General features: G+C 44.7%; 2 protein-coding genes across 8 annotated transcripts in view; both read right to left on the bottom strand.

The window, feature by feature from the left end:
* LOC306931554 (follistatin-related protein 1-like) overlaps window positions 1-14955 on the bottom strand; it is a 101094-nt gene extending 86139 nt beyond the window's left edge. For 4 of the 6 annotated variants that reach the window (XM_079512968.1, XM_079512966.1, XM_079512967.1 and 1 more), the window contains exon 1: window positions 14726-14955. The gene's annotated coding sequence lies outside the window, so the exon portion shown is untranslated. The remainder of the gene's footprint in view (window positions 1-14725) is intronic. The other 2 variants (XM_079512970.1, XM_079512969.1) reach the window with 1 other exon arrangement.
* Window positions 14956-18034: 3079 nt separating this feature from the next.
* The window catches only part of vps8 (VPS8 subunit of CORVET complex), a 121266-nt gene continuing 117860 nt past the window's right edge, over window positions 18035-21440 (bottom strand). For both annotated transcript variants that reach the window (XM_079512585.1, XM_079512584.1), the window contains exon 45: window positions 18035-18977. In XM_079512585.1, the coding sequence (XP_079368711.1) occupies window positions 18834-18977 (144 nt within the window). In that variant the 3' untranslated portion in view covers window positions 18035-18833. The remainder of the gene's footprint in view (window positions 18978-21440) is intronic.

A 21440-nucleotide genomic window follows, 5' to 3' on the forward strand; every position in this document is an offset into this window, starting at 1 on the left:
TTATTTGTGATTAAGCCATTTAGACCTGACGTCGAAATTTAAAAAATGTCTTTTCTGAAAATGTTGTTTCTATGTCAGTTGTTCTCAAACATATTCATGTCAAGGAACCCCAAATATATATGACATTGGCCACTGCTGACCCCCATCTGAAAGTATGTAGTTCCAGGGACCCTCTCATCAGTAGCAAAGATTTGAGTTAAAAACTCGCTCTGAAAGAACATATATTCAAAGATTTCAGGCACATTTTCACGATTTTTCAAAAATAGCAGACCTACAAGCTCGTAGCGCGCTATGAGCTTGTAGATCTGATATGATTGTGTCCTTTCTCAATTCAGTGAGTCTAAGGATGCAGGATATTTGCATCACTGCAGAAATACGAGCATGGCGACTGACAGCCGGGAGCTTTTGAAAGGTATTAATCTCTTGATCTGAAATAGGAACAAATAATCACTTATATTTATAGATTTCTTTTTATATTTTGAGTTACTGTATGTACCTTGATTTCTACAGTGTCTTAATGAAGAACTTTATTTTATTTTATTTTATGTAAGAGCCTTGTGTGCCTAACACAACTAACACAACTGTCTCAGTGCTATTTCCATCATTATTGCATTATTAATATGGAGTATATTATGCAGTATATTTGGTGTGTTATGACAAATTATGTAAGGTCCCTACAATGCTTTCTGACAATCATTACGGTAACAAAGCCCTGTACAGGCAGCATATTGTGGAAATATACAGTAGACGGGTAATCTTCCCAAGAATTATACAATAACTAACAATTGTATCTTGTACTATTATATATACAGTATGGCTGTATGACCCCTTAATTACAGTATGTAAATTGACTTTGTCCTGATTTAACCCATTTTGGGCGGGAACCCCTTTTGGTGTTTTTAAACATGTTATAATTTAGCTATTGAAAAATAGCAGATCTACAAGCTCATAGCGTGCCACCGAGTGGCGCGCTACGAGCTTGTAGGTCTGCTATTTTTGAAAAATCGTGAAAATATTTATTTCAGAAAACTGAAGGATTTAGAAGATTTTTTTAAAATTTTGAGGTCAGGCCTAAATGGGTTAAAAATTAAAATGTCTTTCTTTAAAGACATTTTAAATCATATAAAGAAGGTCCATGTTCCAGGGTTTAATGAAAAGCAGCCAATGGACACCAATGAAATAAGAGTAGTGGTGGTTCTGAGTAGGTTAGCACAGCGGTAATCTCTATGATGTCAAACCGTGACATCTTATACGAAGTATTATTGTAAACATGCACAAACTCTTTTTAAAAACCAATAAATATTTCACAAAAAGGAGGATTCCCAAACACTGGGTCGAGGGACGATTTTTTTGGGTCGCGGCTATCTCTACAAAGCTTGATCGGCTATTTTCGCTACTTGGTCCCGGGGTCCGGGGAGACGTCACATTTCACTACTTGGTCCCGGGGTCCGGGGAGACGTCACATTTCCCTTTTGGGTCTCGAGCTCAAACATTTGGGAACCACTGGTTTAACCCATTTGACCTTAGATCAGATTCTATAAATATCTTCTACATCCTGACAGTTTTCTGAAAAAGCTATGTTTCTATGTCAGTCGTTCTTAGATTTTTCAAAAATAGCAGACCTACAAGCTCGTAGCGCGCCACTCGGTGGCGCGCTATGAGCTTGTAGATCTGCTATTTTTCAATAGCTAAAGCATAATATAATGCTAACACCAAAAGGGGTTCCCGCCCCAAAATGGGTTAAAGCATCCCCTTCTGGAACAGACCTCCCTCAGGCATGTGGCCCACAGACCACAATGTGTCATTTGACAAAACTGTTGCCAAAACATACAGTGGTGAGCACTCCAAAGTGTCACTGGTGGTGCCTCCCTGGCACCTCCCTGGTACTGTGTGGTACCACGTCTTTGGTGCTCACCACTGTAGCCAGTAGCCACTGTTCAAAAGAATCATAATGCTGTCAGTCAGTCATACTGTATGGGATACAGAGGACAAAATCTATATTCTAAAGGATGGCCATGTAGCCTTGGGATTTATTTTTTGACTGGTTTATTTATTTGAGCAACTACAATAGCACAAATAGTAGCCCAAATAAATATTTTGCCATATTGAGGCTGGAGTGTGCATACTTTATTCTATGAGTTTATCTGGGGCCACACAATGACACAACAACCTCATATCAACATCCAATTATTTGTACGTAATGCTAAATATATCATACATGACCAATGAATAAATTAAGGTCTATGTCAATAATTTAACCAAACAATAAATATCTTTCTGTATTAACATTTGAGGTTCTTCTCATTCCACTATCAGGTTTTTTTTTTACATCCTTTCTTTCTGTAACTTCCATGTGTGATAACACATGACTGAGACTTAGGGCAGTATTATGCGTGTCTTAAGTACCAGGTCTTATTACTTAACTTAAGACCTGGAGGCGTGGTCAATGCTGTTTGGCCACTCAGAATAGCCAAATGGCATTGACCACGCCTCCAGGTCTTAAGCTAAGTAATAAGACCTGGTAGTTAAGACATGCATAATACTGCCCTTAAGCTTTTCGAAAGCACAAAACACGATGGGATATACGCACAGAAATATCTGCAATATGGCAGCATATACAGTTCTAGCTCTCAGCTGGTGTCCAAGTCACTCGACTGGTTCAAAATGTAAATAATTTCCACGACGACTCATAAAGGAGTGTGCAATGCATCCTTAAATAAATGTGTCCAGTATTATTGAATATAATATATGTCCATTATTATTGAATATCATATCATATCTCCGGCTCCGTTGGCCTGATCGACGTGGAACTGTGCACACACACACTCCCATGGCCAAATGTTTCACATCGAGCTGTTATAGCGTCATCAACTTCCTGCACATCGCCACACATCATCTCTAGTCACATATTATTCCATCCCGATTGGCTGAGATTGGCTTCCAAAGTTTGCAGGAGTGCTCCATTTTGAACAAAATGCTGTGAAACTTTGCACGCACATTCCCACCAGGCGAAGGAAGAAATGCCATCCTACAATTGTTCAAATCGGTGGCGCTATAAAACTCGATATAACGATAAAACTGAACTAGAGGCATGTGGGGCAAACCTCTGGCCGACATCTTTCAAATCACCCTTTTACAGTATATCGCCGCCAGGAGGCAGATTTTTACAAAACTTAAAATTACTCCTACAGATTTTGTCCAAACATCAAACAAATAGTTACACATGATCTATAAATACACAAAGTCTCTGTGTGTACGTACTGTACGTACGTGTGTATGTCTGTAATCCACTTAACTCGAGAACCGTTCGCCCCAAACCTACTTCAAATTCGACACGCGTGTCCCGTCGTTACAGACTCTACAGCCGGGCACCGGTCTAGTGTTATCATTACTAAATGGACCGATCGCTGTCTGTCTGTCCACTTCCGGGTCACCAGTGAAATGCATGTTGGGACAGACACAAATTAATACTGGGACACACTTTTCCGAGTAACAGACCCACAGTCCACACGGGGAAAACAACTCGGACCCTGATACTACTAGCTACTCTTGCGTCAGTCGACAGAACTTCTTCTTTGGGGAAGCATCGCGGCCAACGCGGGGGTTGCGTGGCACAGGCACCTGAAAGCCAGCTCTGACAGTTGGACGGGGGCATGTTAATGTGAACACACGCGCTGTTTCGACACTACAAAAGTGCACAGGATTGTAACTGTTGCCAAGGCAATTCCCCGTCCGGGTGGATTTAAACCATGTTGTTGTTAGACCATCTGTAAACAACTCCCCCCTATCAGTAATGTGATCTATTACATTGCATTGCCCACACTGAACATCATTTGCTGTTCATATATTCAGAACGGATAAGGACATATCTATAAATGCACCAAGTCTCTGTACGTCTGTAATACACGTGACTTGAGAACCGTTCGGCCCACACCACCATAGGGAGTGCAGTGCCCGGCCTTGAGTCGCTCGGACCCACGGTTGTCCAGAGGCCCAGGCTCTGGACAATAGGGCCCCTGACCAGGCTCCATATACGGAGCTGGCCTGTTCTCACAATGATGTTCTGACAGCACATCTTTCTAGTTTATTATTAAATACTGCATCGTTTCTCTCTCTAGGTCGTCCTCAGACGAGCCTTCCAATTTCAATTACCTTTTATTTGTATTAAAAGATTCTAAAACTTTAAGAAATAAAAGCCTGTTATTTCAATAAATGTTTTACCAATTCAATTGTCTGCTTCAATTATTACCTTAACACATTTTGTGTGCTCAAGGCACACAAATGGTCAAGTTTAACACCGTAAGCCCTATTTAATACTTTAACTTAATGTTCAGATATAGCGCCAATGTCGCATTTTCAGCCCGGTTCGGCCGTCGCTATAGCGAGCTAGAATATACAGGCGATTGTGGCTCAGGAGGTAGAGCAGGTCGTCCAATGATCCATGGGTCGGCGGTTCGAATCCAGGCTCATCCTGTCTACATGTCGAAGTGTCCTTGGGCAAGACACTGAACCCCAAATTGCTCCCGATGTGCTGGTTGGTGCCTTGCATTGCTTCCGCCGCAATCAGTGTATGAATGGGTGAATGTAATAAACAATCTATGTAAAGCGCCTTGGATAAAGGCGCTATATAAATGCACCATTTACAGTACATCCACGCTACACTCATAACAGAGGGCGACCAAGCGATTTATTATTGACGCTGCAGCGATGTCGAGCGATCCCCAGTGCTGTCTGGGAAAGTAACTAAAGTTTTGAAATAAGTGTAGTGGAGTAAAAGTGCAATATTTGCCTCTGAGATGTAGTGGAGTAGAAGTAAAAGTATTGGAAATACTCCAGTAAAGTACAAATAACTCAAAATTGTACTTCAGTACGGTACTTGAGTAAATGTACTCAGTTACATTACACCAGAGAGGGCAAGAGCCCAGAGAGCTCATTTGCCAACCCCGACAGGAAACGGTCCCTGTAGACTCGCCACAGGCCACACCTCTCACTGGGTCGTCCAATTACATTTTGATTTGAGGCCGAGACATAACCCCTCTTTATCCCCGCCTTTCTTCTGCCTCCAAACACGTTTGTTTTCCTCATCATTCCATTGAAATTATGCTGATCCATTCCTCCTTAGCCAAAAGGCTTCTCCTTCCCCGTTCCTGTCTATTCTAACCTTTCCAACTCTCTCTCTTTCTCTCGTTTGCCATCGAACCAAAGTGGTCTGTATTTCTACAGCACATTTATCCAAAGTACACTACAACAACGTGCATTATATTCACCCATGGGGGGGGGACCATGCAAGGCACCAACATGTGCATCGGAAGCAGTTTGGAGTTCAGTGTCATATTCAAGGGCACTTCAACATTATGCCAGAGCAATGACGGGAGAAGTACTCACAATTTTTACCCTATTGTAGAAATAGTCTGACTAGTGGAAGCTATTGGTATTCAAAATCGGAGTGGGTACTAAAAGTACAAAAGCATTGGCATCAAAATGTACTTAAAGTAAAATTACTTGTTATTTATCATTTGAAAATAACAGATTTGCATCGATGCGTCGTATGAGCTTGCAGCCAAAGTATATACTGTAGGGCTGTAGTGGTTAAAGAGGGAGTGCCACAATTTTTGTATTTTTCCAGTTTTTCATGTGTCTATGAGGTGACAGTACTTCATTACATAGACACCCTGGAGTCGTTTTTATGTGCAATGGTGTATTAACTTTGTATTTAGGGTTTCTTCCTGGAGGCTGAACCCTCCAGCCTGAACCACCTTTCTATCCCTGTCCTCCCCTACTCCTCTCCCTCTGACCTGAACCACCTTTCTATCCCTGTCCTCCCCTACCCCTCTCCCTCTGACCTGTCCTGAACCACCTTTCTATCCCCTGTCCTCCCCTACCCCTCTCCCTCTGACCTGAACCACCTTTCTATCCCCTGTCCTCCCCTACCCCTCTCCCTCTGACCTGAACCACCTTTCTATCCCCCTGTCCTCCCCTACCCCTCTCCCTCTGACCTGTCCTGAACCACCTTTCTATCCCCCTGTCCTCCCCTACCCCTCTCCCTCTGACCTGAACCACCTTTCTATCCCTGTCCTCCCCTACCCCTCTCCCTCTGACCTGTCCTGAACCACCTTTCTATCCCCCTGTCCTCCCCTACCCCTCTCCCTCTGACCTGAACCACCTTTCTATCCCTGTCCTCCCCTACTCCTCTCCCTCTGACCTGTCCTGAACCACCTTTCTATCCCCCCATCCTCCCCTACCCCTCTCCCTCTGACCTGAACCACCTTTCTATCCCCTGTCCTCCCCTACCCCTCTGACCTGAACCACCTTTCTGTCCCCCTGTCCTCCCCTACCCCTCTCCCTCTGACCTGACCTGAACCACCTTTCTATCCTCCCCTACCCCTCTCCCTCTGACCTGAACCACCTTTCTATCCCCAGTCCTCCCCTACCCCTCTCCCTCTGACCTGAACCACCTTTCTATCCCCCTGTCCTCCCCTACCCCTCTCCCTCTGACCTGAACCACCTTTCTATCCCCCTGTCCTCCCCTACCCCTCTCCCTCTGACCTGAACCACCTTTCTATCCCTGTCCTCCCTTACCCCTCTCCCTCTGACCTGAACCACCTTTCTATCCTCCCCTACCCCTCTCCCTCGCTCTGACCTAAAAGGACTCCACTACTGTTTGGACTTCTATGTTCTATTCATCCATCCTCTACCTTTCTTCCCTTCATCGCTCTGACCTAAAAGGACACCTTTCATCCCCCGTCCTCCGCTACCCGCCTCTCCCTCGGACTCCATTACTGTCTGGACCATTTCATTCATCCATCCGTCTTCATGGGCTAATCCGGATTCACAGAGGTACGTAGCCAGCGGTGCCAGTCCCAGACAGACAACCCTTTCCTTGCGTGGCCACATTGGCCTTAGACATTAGCAACGGTGGAAAAAGTATACTCTCCATTTTATACAGTACAGTACAGTGTACAGTGTACTTAAAAAATGCAGTACTTACAGTAGGCTACTGTAAGTAAAAGTATAAATACTGAAATCTAGAAATACTCGAGTAAAAGTCCGGAATTCTAAATTTACTTTAGTAATAGTACAAAAGTATTGGCATTTGGTATCAAAATGAAAATAGCCGATTTACAAGCTCACAATGCGTCACTTGTACAGATTGACTATTTTCAAATGGCCGAAATGTATATAGGGCTGAACGTGTTGTGCAATAATAATCAAAATCTACAAAGTAACAGTTACTACTTAGTATTGCAGTAAAAGTATAATATTTGCCTCCGAGATGTAGTGGAGAAGAAGTACTGAACTACAGTACTTGAGTACATGTCCATGTTACTTTACTCCACTGGACATCAGACTGGGCGATGCTGAGGGATTCTCAGACCAGCGTGGGGTCCTAATCCCTCCACACGGTCCTCAGTCTGCCCTGTGGCCTCCTCCCAGCTGGACGGGACTGGAAAACCTCCCTATAGCGAGGGTCGACCAGGAGCCATCCTATACCTAGATGCCCTCAACTAGATTGTTTATCGTGATTAAAAAAGAAACGATCACGATAATCACATTGCGAAATTGTCCTCTGTCACACTAGGATGAATTGGCTTTTGTTGAGCTGCAAATGCAGTGGCACTTAACCCATTCAGGCCTGACGTCGAAATTTAAAAAGAAAGTTTTCTAAATCATGACAATTTTCGGAAAGATTTGAGGCAAATTTTAACGGTTTTTCAAAAATAGCAGACCTACAAGCTCATAGCGCGCCACTCGGTGGCGCGCTATGAGCTTGTAGATCTGCTATTTTTCAATAGCTAAATTATAACATAATGTATGCAACACCAAAAGGGGTTCCCGCCCAAAATGGCTTTAAACCCCTTTATACTTAATAAAACGGACCTGTAAAGAATGCATTTGGTATATGCTCTCATTTCAGACTACACAAATGGATTCCGAAAGAAATAGACGATCTACGAGCTCACAACTCGCTGCAGCGCAACGCGGTGAGCTTATAGATCGGCTATGCCTATTTTTGACGAACGTTCGATTCAAGTGGTTAACAACATTGACAATTTAAGTTTTATGCATATTTTTGCTTATCACAATCAGTTTTGCCACAATAACGTTGACATGTAATTTTCCTGTCGTACCATCCCTAACCTCAACCGACTCATTCTACGCAAGCAGTGCCTCCGCTGCCAGTCTCTCATGGAAGACTGAGCGTTCTCACCTCATCCCTGAGGGAGATGCCAGCCGCCCCTCCTGAGAGAAAAACCCATTTCAGCTGCATCGTGTCTGCAATATTCTGCCGTGTGACCCACATTTCCTGACCACAGGCGTAGAGCAGGAATGATGATCCATTTCCTGACCACAGGCGTAGAGCAGGAATGATGATCCATTTCCTGACCACAGGCGTAGAGCAGGAATGATGATCCATTTCCTGACCACAGGCGTAGAGCAGGAATGATGATCCATTTCCTGACCACAGGCGTAGAGCAGGAATGATGATCCATTTCCTGACCACAGGCGTAGAGCAGGAATGATGATCCATTTCCTGACCACAGGCGTAGAGCAGGAATGATGATCCATTTCCTGACCACAGGCGTAGAGCAGGAATGATGATCCATTTCCTGACCACAGGCGTAGAGCAGGAATGATGATCCATTTCCTGACCACAGGCGTAGAGCAGGAATGATGATCCATTTCCTGACCACAGGCGTAGAGCAGGAATGATGATCCATTTCCTGACCACAGGCGTAGAGCAGGAATGATGATCCATTTCCTGACCACAGGCGTAGAGCAGGAATGATGATCCATTTCCTGACCACAGGCGTAGAGCAGGAATGATGATCCATTTCCTGACCACAGGCGTAGAGCAGGAATGATGATCCATTTCCTGACCACAGGCGTAGAGCAGGAATGATGATCCATTTCCTGACCACAGGCGTAGAGCAGGAATGATGATCCATTTCCTGACCACAGGCGTAGAGCAGGAATGATGATCCATTTCCTGACCACAGGCGTAGAGCAGGAATGATGATCCATTTCCTGACCACAGGCGTAGAGCAGGAATGATGATCCATTTCCTGACCACAGGCGTAGAGCAGGAATGATGATCCATTTCCTGACCACAGGCGTAGAGCAGGAATGATGATCCATTTCCTGACCACAGGCGTAGAGCAGGAATGATGATCCATTTCCTGACCACAGGCGTAGAGCAGGAATGATGATCGACTGGTAGATTTAGATGCTTTTTGCCTTCTGGCTTTTTTCATCACATCGCCACAGCTTTCCTGTTGCTCAGATTCTACGGATGATCTCGTGCTCCGTCCTGCCTTTCAGCCGGAGATACTTGAACTCCTTCACCTGGGGGTATATCATATGGACATTTGGGCGATACACCAATTTAGCCCAGGATCCAGACCGATTTAGCCCAGGATCCAGACCGATTTAGCCCAGGATCCAGATTGATTTAGCCCAGGATCCAGACCGATTTAGCCCAGGATCCAGACCGATTTAGCCCAGGATCCAGACTGATTTAGCCCAGGATCCAGACCGATGTAGGCCAGGATCCAGACTGATGTAGGCCAGGATCCAGACCGATTTAGCCCAGGATCCAGACCGATTTAGCCCAGGATCCAGACCGATTTAGCCCGGGGCCAGCCGCACGCTGGGCAAGACCTACGCTGTAGACGGTATCATTTGTTTTGGGTGGAAGATGCGGGACTTTGGCGGAAGTAGCGCTCAACGAAATTACGTTGACGCTTTACAAATCTGGTTACATCTCCGTGAATGAAACGAGTGTTGTGATTGGTCGAAAAAACATTGTATCCGGGGGAAATACAGCTGACCGATGTTCCGGCCCGACACTTCCGCCAATACCGTCTCTGCCTTAGGTTGTGACCAGGCTTTTCTCTTGGAATAACGTGTTCCTTCCACGCGCTACGTCCAAACGGGGAAACTCCCCCCTGTCAGGTGAAAAAGAAACAGCTTGGACTCCTCATGCATTGAAGAAAGCATGAGGTCAGTCCGTTGCTCTCCCCAGGTTGGCAGAGGGAGTGTATAGGGCCCAGGATTACATTAGCTAATTGACACGGAGTGAAAAAATGTGTTACAAAATCGTGGGATAATTTCTTTTAAGAAAACAAACCATCGCAATATGTTGCAGGGAGACATTGCAGGGGTCTGCAGCCCCATTGCAGGTCGAGTCCAGTTTGTGATGCGTTTGCAAGTTGCAAAAGTTTTGCATTGCTCATCATTGTTGAGACTATATAGCCACTGTATCATCACACCAATGCAACCATTTCTTGGGTCCTGGTGACTAGTATGCATCCCACCACTTGCGTCAGGGAAACCGCACTTGCAATTTCTCGCATTTTCACCTTACTAAATGAGTTGAGTTGACGCACTCAGATCACTTAAGCCCCATTTACACTGGCAGCCAAATCCAGCCTGAATTAGATCTGAGCCACATCCAGATTGGAATCTGATTTGTTTAAATTAGTCATGTGACCTGTTAAGACTCATTTAAACCAATCAGATTTCAATCTTGATGTGGCACAGATCTGATTCAGCCTAGATTTGTCTGCCAGTGTAAATGGGGCCTTAGAGCACACTCAACCTCCTGCTCTCTCACTCGAGACTCACTCCCTCCTTTCTGTCTCGAGGCAAATGCGAGTGCATGCATGGAGGAATGGATGAAGATGTCCGTGCCCGCCCCCGCCCCCGCCCCCGCCCCCACACACACACACACACACACACACACACACACACACACACACACACACACACACACACACACACACACACACACACACACACACACACACACACACACACACACACACACGTAAATCAGAACTCTTTCAGACAGTGCGAAGGGTCCATTATGCAGCAACACTTTTTTTGCTTCACTTTTCTTAGTCCATTTGAGCCACACTCTTCCCAAAATACTTATTTATACTGATCCTCTTCCACTTCCCTCACCACCTGCCTGGAGTGGATGAGTCGCAACTTTCTGCAGTTAAACAGCTCCAAAACTGAAGTCATCCAAATAGGCACACCAGACCAGATCCAAAACTCCCCCATAACCACCATCACCTTCTCTGGACAGGACCTCCCCCTCTCACCAGTTGTCACCAACATGGGAGTAAAAATGGACCCTCACCTCAACTTCGAGCCCCACATCAGACATATCTGCAAAACTTATTTTTTCCACCTCAGAAACATCTCAAAACTCCGACCAACACTCACGCTAGCTGACTCAGAGAGACTCGTCCACGCCTTCGTCTCCTCCAGGCTGGACTACTGTAATGCACTTCTCATCAGGATCCCTAGCAAGAGCCTTCAAAGGCTCCAATACATCCAAAACAGCGCTGCTAGGATCCTGATGAGAGTGCGCAAACGAGAACACATCACACCCATCCTCCGCTCACTTCACTGGCTCCCCGTCGCGTTCCGAACACAATACAAAATATCCCTGCTCACCCACCAATGCGTCCACGGAAACGCCCCCCTCTACCTCAAAGAATTAGTCTCCCTGAAACCCTCGACCTGCACCCTCCGCTCATCAAACACATACTGCCTCAACCCCGTCACGGCCAACCTGCGCACCATGGGTGACAGGGCCTTCTGCACAGCTGCCCCTGAACTGTGGAATGCTCTCCCCCCACACTTGAGTGCCACAGTCAATCGACTGCTTCAAGAGAGGACTAAAGACCTACCTTTTTAATAAGGCCTTCCCCCAAACCCACTGATTTTATTCCCTGACCTCGTGTTCATTAACTGTTGTTTTTTGTTTCCTGCTTTTAATCATGTAATGTTCTTTTTTATTTTTTTCTGCTTTTACCTATTGTTTCATATATTATGCCTACTGTAGCACTTTGAGATTCTGAGGAATGTAAAGTGCATTATAAATAAAATCCATTATTATTATTATTATTACTTCCATGAAAACCCTGGCATTTCATACTAGTTCAACACACTCATCATGAATGGTAAATAGTCTGCATTTCTTTTTTTTAAACATTTGTTATGAGCATACCTATTTACACGCACCTCGACAGTGGGTGCAGGGCCTAATAAAGCAATCATGGAAGGAGGTAGGGCCCACAAACCATTTTTTTGGTAAAGGATTACTTTATTGAATTGAGCTGGAATCGAACCCAGGACCTTCTAGCTGTGAGGCGACAGCACTGCCAACTGTGCCACCGTGCCCCTGGTGTGCATTTCTATAGCAACTTCTATCCCAAAGCGCCGGCCTAAGGGGGGGCCTTACAATCTGTGTTGTAGTCACACACACACAGCAGGCACTGTACTTCTACTCCACTACATCTCTTAGGAAAATATTGTACTGTTGCTCCACAATTATTTGAAAACTTTACTTAGTTAGTTTTTAGATTTGTATTACTAATAGAGATGTCCCGATACTGTATCGGTATCGGGAAAAGTATCGGATCGGCCCTTATTTGTCATATCGGGTCATATCGGTATCGGTGAATATGCCAGTCTAACCACAGATCCGACACAGGGGTAAGGGGTTGACACTATGGCAGGTAAATAAAATGTTGGGACATGTGGAGTTTGCTTTGGAGTTGCCCAAACTGCAAGTGCACATTTGAGTGATGAGTCTGCTATAAACACAACACGAGATATAGCTATAAACACAACATGAGATCACTACACTGGTATCTGTATTTGGTATCGGTATCGGCTAACACAGAAATTGAGGTATCGGGATCGGATCGGGACATCCCTAATTACTAAACACATAATTGACTTAAAGCTCTATATGTATTTCAGCCATTTGAAAATAGCCAATCTACAAGATGTGCTTTTTTCAAAAGAGTTTGACATGAAAAACAACTTTGACTAAGTTATGTAAAAACCTAATGGGCAGATCGCCATCAAACGTACCACCGACTGACCGACGGTTGGTGACATACTGTAGGAGGCATAGTCATTGGGAAAGGTGACATGTTACCAACAGAGACATTTTCACCTGTGGATGATCCCTAATAATTTGAGTAACACCATTAGGCCAAAAAAATCCTAATGTTGTCCTCCAGTCACTAGATCACTAAATTCTCTTTTTGGAATAATACATTTATAATAGTCTTCCTCAGACAATGATCTGCTCAATTTGGCTACAGCACATTGTGAATGTCAGAACTTAATTTAGCTTAATTAGCACAGAAGTCTTCAGCAGGGGGTTCGGGAGCTGCGACAGAGCATATCAGAGGCAGGAACGTAGGGACGCGCAGCCATAGATATTAAGAAATAGATGCCTCATTTGCCGCTGCAGTTCATTGGAGTGACGTGTATCCCAATGAAGGCGGAAGTGCAGTGCTGAAGGCTTTTTTTTTTTTTAACAAATCTTTATAACAGTCATGACAATATACATTACAATACAAAACAAGACAAACAAACAAACACAAACAACAAAGTTATTAACAATACAACATCAGAGCCAGGGGGATTAGATTACTAACAGAAAACATTAAAGAGTGAACACAAAGCAACAGTTCTCCGCAGCTTTCTTATTTAGAAGTGCTGAAGGCATTTGCTGAAGGCGACTGCGTCGCTGCCCGAGTGACGTCACTCATGTGACTCCTCCATGTCTCTCGCTGTCACTCAAGTGACTACTGGCCAATCACAGCGCGTCTTTTCCGGGACTTATGTTACGCACGCGGAAGCTTGTAAGCTTCTGCTTTGCTTCCGCTAATGCTTTGCAAGGAATGTCGGGAAAATTGTGCCTTCAATGGTGACACACGCCTCAGAGCCGGAAGGGGCGTCTATGTATATATGTCTATGCGCGCAGCTAGCCAGTGTCGGTGCGGGAGGCGGTACAATGGGAAGTCAATAAGGAAGTCAAGGAAGGAAGGAAGAGAGAATTTCAGAGCAGCCAAAACGGGGAAAAAAGAACAGCATCTGCGCCAAATGAAAATTCTTCCACATTTCCGTTGTCTCCTATAGCAGTGTTATGCATCTTAGAAACATCTCACGACCACTTAAGCGGAGCTCAGCACGGCCTGAACGGAGCGTATGTACAGCTGTCTACCATAGAGAGTTGAATAAATGCTAAGGGACCCTACGGGTGAATGATGAAAAGAGCTCAACCAGGGGGGTCCCGAGAGGGGCTAGAGACCCCCAAGAGTTACAGGGAGTCAAATCTTTGTGTGAACATTAGCCGGAAATAGCAGATCTACAAGCTCGCCTTGCGCTGCAAGGCGTTGAGAGCTTGCAGAACAGCTATTGTAGGGGAAAAAAATCACACCCGTGTGAACCGAGTGGTGCAACTCCCCTCTCCCCCTGTCTCTCTCTCTCTCTCTCTCTGTGTAATTAGCAGGCAACAGTATCTCTCTCTCTCTGTTTCTGGCACAAAAGCGCCACTTTTGCCCCTACTGGTACTCTAAACATAGTCACATACAGTAGGTTAGGACGGACATTGCTGTTCCTTGGAGTGGTTTACACCACTCAAAAAGAGCAGAGGCGAGCAGAGGAAAAAAAGAGCAGACCAAGTACAGAGCCAATGGTCAAGTTGACTAAATATTTTAAGGTTTAGAAGGTTAACTAACTGTCATCTGAAAATACTATTACTAATAATAATTATGAATCCAACACAGTTTTATACAATTTGTAGTGAGGGGCCCTGCTTCATCTGTCTCTCAGCTAGGGGGTCCTTGAACTGAAAAACGTTGAAGACCCCTGGCATATCAGATTTACACACATGTATGGGGGAATTTACCTGGTTCCCATATATAGTGTCGCTTGCGGCTCAGCAGTTTGTTCTCCTGGCCGGCTCTGGTCTCTGGGTCCAACGCTGTACCGTCTTCCCCTCGATAATACTAGTTCTGTTCATTAGTGAAGGTGAGTGTAGTTCCATGAAACAGAGGAAAAGAGTATATCCCAGACGTAGTCCTCACTCCATGTTCTACCGTGAATCTCCTTATCTCCCCCAGCTGGATTCACTCAGCCATCTGATCAGTGTAATGAATTCAACCAGGTAGCTCCATGTGACCAGAATCCGACACCCATTCTAATCAATAGGTTCAGAATTGTATTCTTTTATCTTGACAAAGGCCATTCTAACAACTTAAAACCTATATGCGTTTTTTGGCAGGTGTCCCCCAGAGGACTAAATTACGTTAAGTAGCAGTTAACCCATTTTGACCGGAGATCAGATTCTAAAAAAATGTCTTCTACATCCTGACAGTTTTCTGAAAAAGCTAAGCTTCTATGTCAGTGGTTCTTCGATTTTTCAAAAATAGCAGACCTACAAGCTCGTAGCGCGCCACTCGGTGGCGCGCTATGAGCTTGTAGGTCTGCTATTTTTCAATAGCTAAAGCACAACATAATGCTAACACCAAAAGGGGTTCCCTTCCCGCCCCCAAAATGGGTTAAGTAGCACCTCCTTAATGCTTGCCCTCTACACGCAAGGCCCTATCTTGGCTATATGCAAAATAGTCAATGCCTAAAAAGTTTAGAAATAACAGGTAAGGCAAGTTTATTTGAACCATGAAGCATAAACTTCAAAACTGTACAATGACCGTAAGCTGTTGAATAGGAATAATTAAATGAACAAGCGCAGCAGAAGGTAAATGTGTTTCTGTGTGCGCGCTGGTGCCAGCAGACATCATTTTGTCCCCACTGTACTGTTAGTTTGAAGGTCGGCACTGACTCATCGACAACATCGCCCAGACACATCACAATATGCTGTTGCACTGGGTGCTCTGAAGACCTACAATATCAACAATATTACATTTTTATTGTCATGAGTGCAGAAATAGAAGGCTACAGTACATATTATTTTCGACATTTGTACAACGTTGACAAAACGTCATGGAAAGCTTCACAATATATCAGACAGAGTCCTGTGTGTGTGTGTGTGTGTGTGTGTGTGTGTGTGTGCGTGCGTGCTTGTGTGTCTGAGTCACAAGCTAGTACTCATCCTAGCAAGCCACCAGCGATTCACCAGTTCACCCACATGGGTGGACAATACGTGTGTGCGCGCACATGCGTGCAAGTGTGTGTGCACGCGCACGTGTGCCTGTGTGCGTGTGCACATGCGCGAGTACGTGTGTTTGTCACAAGGTACTCAGGGGTTTATTCTTTGTGAAAAGCTGTCTGAGAGCACAATCAATACGATCTGTCAGGCCTAAGTGGCTTACATAAAGAGACTGTGATAATAGTTATTATGGTGTGTGTGTGTGTGTGTCCATACAGAGAACATCTAAGGACAGCAGAGCTTCTGTGTGAACGCGCTATTATGGGTGTGTGTGGGTCGCGCGCGCGTGTGCATCTATGAGAAAAATACCTTTTTTGAACCTGTCAAAATGTTAGAAACACAACATTTTATTTGCCGTTATTCATATAGCCCAAAACAAGAGGCAAGCTACACAAAACGTGGCCACGGCCGTATCCTAAGCAAACTGTCACTGTAGTGCAATAATAATTAAGAATACATATATATCTATTCGTCACATTGCAGACAATTATCTATGAATCAAATCAGTTTGAACCCATTCTGGGCGGGAACCCCTTTTGGTGTTAGCATCATGTTATGCTTTAGCTATTGAAAAATAGCAGATCTACAAGCTCATAGCGCGCCACCAAGTGGCGCGCTACGAGCTCGAAGGTCTGCTATTTTTGAAAAATCAAAGAACGACTGACATAGAAACATGGCTTTTTCAGAAAACTGTCAGGATGTAGAAGACATTTTTAGAATCTGATCTCAGGTCAAAATGGGTTAAAGTTAAGCCTATTATCAGTACGTTATATGGCACTTCGCAACGGGTTCCCAACGCCCAAATCCAATGGGTTCAGATCTGAGCCAAAGTCTCCCGAGGAGCCGCGTCTCTAAAGCCTGTCTCCGGACGTAAAAGCAAAAACATAATAAGCACTTTTCCACTGCATGGCACTGGCTCGACTCGACTTTGTTCATTTTCCATCGGTCAAAAGTGTTACTGTGCCTGGGGACTTTATTGGGTACCAAGTGAGCCGAGACAACACCAAAAAAACACCAAAGTCATGATGTGAAAACATTGCAGACTACTAGTTGGTCAGAGGGAATGCACAGAGGCAGAAGGGGGGAGGAGGAGGAGAAGAAGACATGAAGACTACAATCTGAAGTGGAAAACAAACTACCGCGTACCACAATCGAGTCCAGTAGAGTTGCATAGTCTGTATGATCCAGTGGAAAAGTGCCAGTATGTTGTGTTTCATCAGCAAGCTGCAGTGTTGTGTAGAAGGTGACTTGTTCCTGGCCTGACAAGTACGAGCACAAGACCCCTCCTTTTCCTTACTTACAGCCCTGGTCTCTCTCTCTCTCTCTCTCTCTCTTCAAGCACACGATGAGGTGCTGGCACAATCTTGACAGCACTGAGAGAGCAGCTAGGCATTTTGTTTAGAACTCTGGCGAAAAGGGCTTTCAATAGGGTTGGAACAGCAGCGTGAAGCGTGACTAAGGCCTCCTTTGAGGATCTGCTCTGCTGTGAAAATAAATGTTTGTCTTTTCGTGGGTTTTCTATTATTCTTTTGGCCTACAACGGACCGGGCGGAGGTGCCAATTTGGTGTAGAGGGGAAAAAGAGCAAACTAAGTACAGGGTGAAAGCTCAAGTATTGATGGTTTTAAGTAGTTAAAGGGGAATTCCACTCATTTTACTATGTCATTAATGTACCTTAGAGCTGTTGTGTGGAAATAATAAAAAAGTCCCCCCATTCTGTGTTTCCTAGAACTAGAGGTCTGAAAAAATCATTAACATGGTGAACCACATCTAATGATTTCTTTCATAATTACAGTTCTAGGAAACACAGAATGGGGGGACTTTTTTTTTTATTATTTCCACACAACAGCTCTAAGATATATTAATGACATAGTAAAATGTTGAAAATGGGTGGTTTCCCCCTTAAAATGTCTTAGTTAAACATTTAAAATACACATTAACATGAATCCAACATGACAAGCCTTCTGTGGAATCTATGAAAAAGGTTTAATCTGCAACACAATTTGATACAATGTGTAGCGTAGGGAGAGCAGGGACCCCCCCCCCCCCCCCTGCGGCATCGCTCTCTCAGCTAAGCCAAGGGGTCATTGGCCTGAAACACGTTGCTCTTATTAAGAATGAAATGAACACAGGAGTTTACCGTGTATCGTTATTATAATGTGGTGTAGCAGCCAGCTACTGTCCTCAAGTATTTTTGTTCAAACATGCACAGAGGACGCAATCTTATTTGCTGCAAAAGTCACAACTATATCATGGACAGGTCTGTTTTGGGGACCTTTGTATGCTATACTCTATAACGATTCCGGTTCCTTATCGATTTCCTGTTAACGGTTCCCTTTAAAACCCATTTTGGGCGGGAACCCCTTTTGGTGTTAGCATTATGTTATGCTTTAGCTATTGAAAAATAGCAGATCTACAAGCTCGTAGCGTGCCACCGAGTGGCGCGCTACGAGCTTGTAGGTCTGCTATTTTTGAAAAATCGAAGAACGACTGACACAGAAACATAGCTTTTTCAGAAAACTGTCAGGATGTAGAAGACATTTTTAGAATCTGATCTCAGGTCAAAATGGGTTAATGATTTCTATAGGGCGTTCCAAATGGACCCTTTAAACACATCTGTTAACTCTGAGAATTTAAAAGTCTCAGAACCGCCAATTGCACAATAGACGTAAAGTCCTCACGCTATAGCTCTGACGGTGTGATAAAAAACCGGTTCCTTGAAAACGGTTTCCAAATGTGATGGAAACCGATTCCTGCAGGGTCCTCAATGTTTGATCCGGGTTCCTCCCGATCCCGACCCTATCCGGGGTCACGACGTTTAACTCCAGCTGTAGCTGGTAGTCTCACCGCTACTCTTCCACCATTGGTGGAGGGGACAGTTTGAGCGGGAAAGTCTCGTTGTGGAAGATGCTCGCGGTTCCCGGCTGAGCGGTGTTTACGAGTCCCGGCTTCTCGTTGCCATGGCAATGGGAGAGTTCAGAGAGGATGGCGAGCTGGAGGTAAAGTGAGAGACAACGTTAAGGAAAGCAGTATGGTATAAAAATGAGAAAAAAAACGTATACAGCACAGTAGTGATGGCTCCCCCCCTCTGTTCTCTCATTCATCTATCCCACACGTATATATATATCAATTACAATTAAAGCATTTAGCAGATGCTCTTAATCCAGAGCGATTTACAGTAAGCAAGGAAAACAACGAGGTAATACACCAAATGCATAGACGCCTTTTTTGTTTACAAACACCGAGACTGCACACGGCACGCAGGTGCCTGTTTCATGTAATCACTTCCCAAACAGATCCCCAAAAACCTGTTGTTTTGGGGGAGCATTGGTTTCTGTTCATTCAACATTCTCTTGTGTGTTGTTGGCTGGTGAGACACTACTAGCGAGATATAAACTTCACCCGCAACGGTATTGTGCGCGGGGAACAGCTGACATAGCAAGGTCACATCGTGTCAACAGATGTTGTGAGCTTGGAGGTCTGCTCTTCTCCGCTCTCGTTCTCTGCACGCAACACCTTTGCACGGCGGAGCATGAATTAGGTTTGACGTGATACAGCTGCGCGCGATCAAGAAGACTCTGGTGCCGTGATCATAGGGAGCCCTCCCTCAGTGACTGGAGGTGCTTTGAGTATCGCTATATTGTTTACACATAAACCAATTATATATTTCAAGAGCGAAGAGATCACAGTCCATCCTAAGGCCTCACTCACACCTTCACATCTAGCATACAACATTGTTGCATGGTAGATGTAAACAAAGGGTGAGTGTCATGGCCGCCCCGATGCATTTCCAATGGAAGTCACATGGTTTGACGCAACATTTTTGTTGTACGGCTTTCGGCTGTGTTTCGACTGCCCCCCCTCCCCCTCATACAACACAAATGTTGTGTCAAACCATGTGACTCCCATTGGAAATGAAGTGCGAGCTCATGCATCAGCTATACAACAATCTGTTGTGCAGGTGTGAGTGAAGCCTTAACCTTCTTCCTCCACACTGGGAGGAAAAAAGCATCTGGAAGTTTGATGGGATGCATTTGTTACGAGTGCTGCGACCACTTTTATATTGCATCTAATGAGCGGTCGTTTTTTTGGGGGGCCCCAGCCTGCCCGCCGCGCATACTAGTTCTTATCAGTGTGACGCCGTCTGGAAATGCATCTAAAGAAATAGTAATCTAGGGTCATAGATGAACCGATTATCAGTCTCTAAGCAGTATAACATCGAACAAAATCTATAATCTGTACATTGAAACTATACGCACTATAAAATGTCTTTATATCGTCTTTGAACCCAATGCTCCTTGTAATTACATGCTCTATATCTATAGTAGAGAAGGATAGACAAACAAAAGACAGAGGAAACAAAAGTATACGGGTGATACTATAGTAAGATAAATAGATAATGTAGCAAGAAAGAAAGAGGGATGGATGGACAGGAAAGTTTAAGAGAAAGAAAATCGTATCTTTGTGGATCTCGGGGGATCCGATGTGATTCAGTGGTCAGACTGGGCCGTCAGTCGTCTATGATGGCATAATGACTCCAAATATAGGCAAGGTTTCAGCCTGATCCGAGCCCATAAAAATAAACATGTGGGATGGGGGTACTTATTTGCCCTACTGGCAGCGTGCACAAGACATCTGGCACTGATTGGTATGAGATTAGCTATGGATTAAGCTCTCAAGAACAGATTCCAAGCTGTGCAAATTCAAAGGAGACAAACAGCAGAGGGCGCTGTTTTTCCCCTTTTTTTGACGATGGGTTCCCAGATTGGCTCCAGATACATGGACAGACAGACAGACAGACAGACACCCGAACAACAACACACGCACAACCCTCTTAGGCCTCACTCAGACCTTTACTGCATTGCTGTATGCTTGTTGGATGAATGTTGTGTAGTGTCATGGCCGCCCCAATGCATTTCCAATGGAAGTCACATGTAGTCTTGTAGTCCACATTTTGGACTACAAGCTGTTGTATGGCTTTCGGCTGTGTTTCGACTGCGCCCCTCCCCCTCATACAACACAAATGTTGTGTCAAACCATGTGACTCCCATTGGAAATGCATTGGGGCGGCCATGACACTACACAACATTCATCCAACAAGCATACAGCAATGCAGTAAAGGTCTGATACTGCAGCTGGCTTGCCTCGTTGGTAAGAAAAATGTGTGCTAATATGTGCGTGTTTGTGTTGCAGTTATACTGCTGACCCATACAATGTTAAAAAAGGTACAATGTCACTGTTATCAACATCAGTGAGAGTCGGTGTGAGCGGGGGGGGGGGGGGGGTTGGGAGGCAGAGAGAAGCGAGAAGGGGCAGAAACACCAAAAGAAACGAGATTTTATATTGTTCACAGTGGTATACTGGAGGAGTACTGCGTGTGCGTCTGTGTCTGTGTGAGCAGTTGGTCACACTATTCAGCACTCCATCATGGTCTGTGATGGGATTGAGAAAGAACC

The sequence above is a fragment of the Electrona antarctica genome (assembly GCF_951216825.1).
Source record: "Electrona antarctica genome assembly, chromosome: 10".
Lineage (NCBI taxonomy): Eukaryota > Metazoa > Chordata > Actinopteri > Myctophiformes > Myctophidae > Electrona > Electrona antarctica.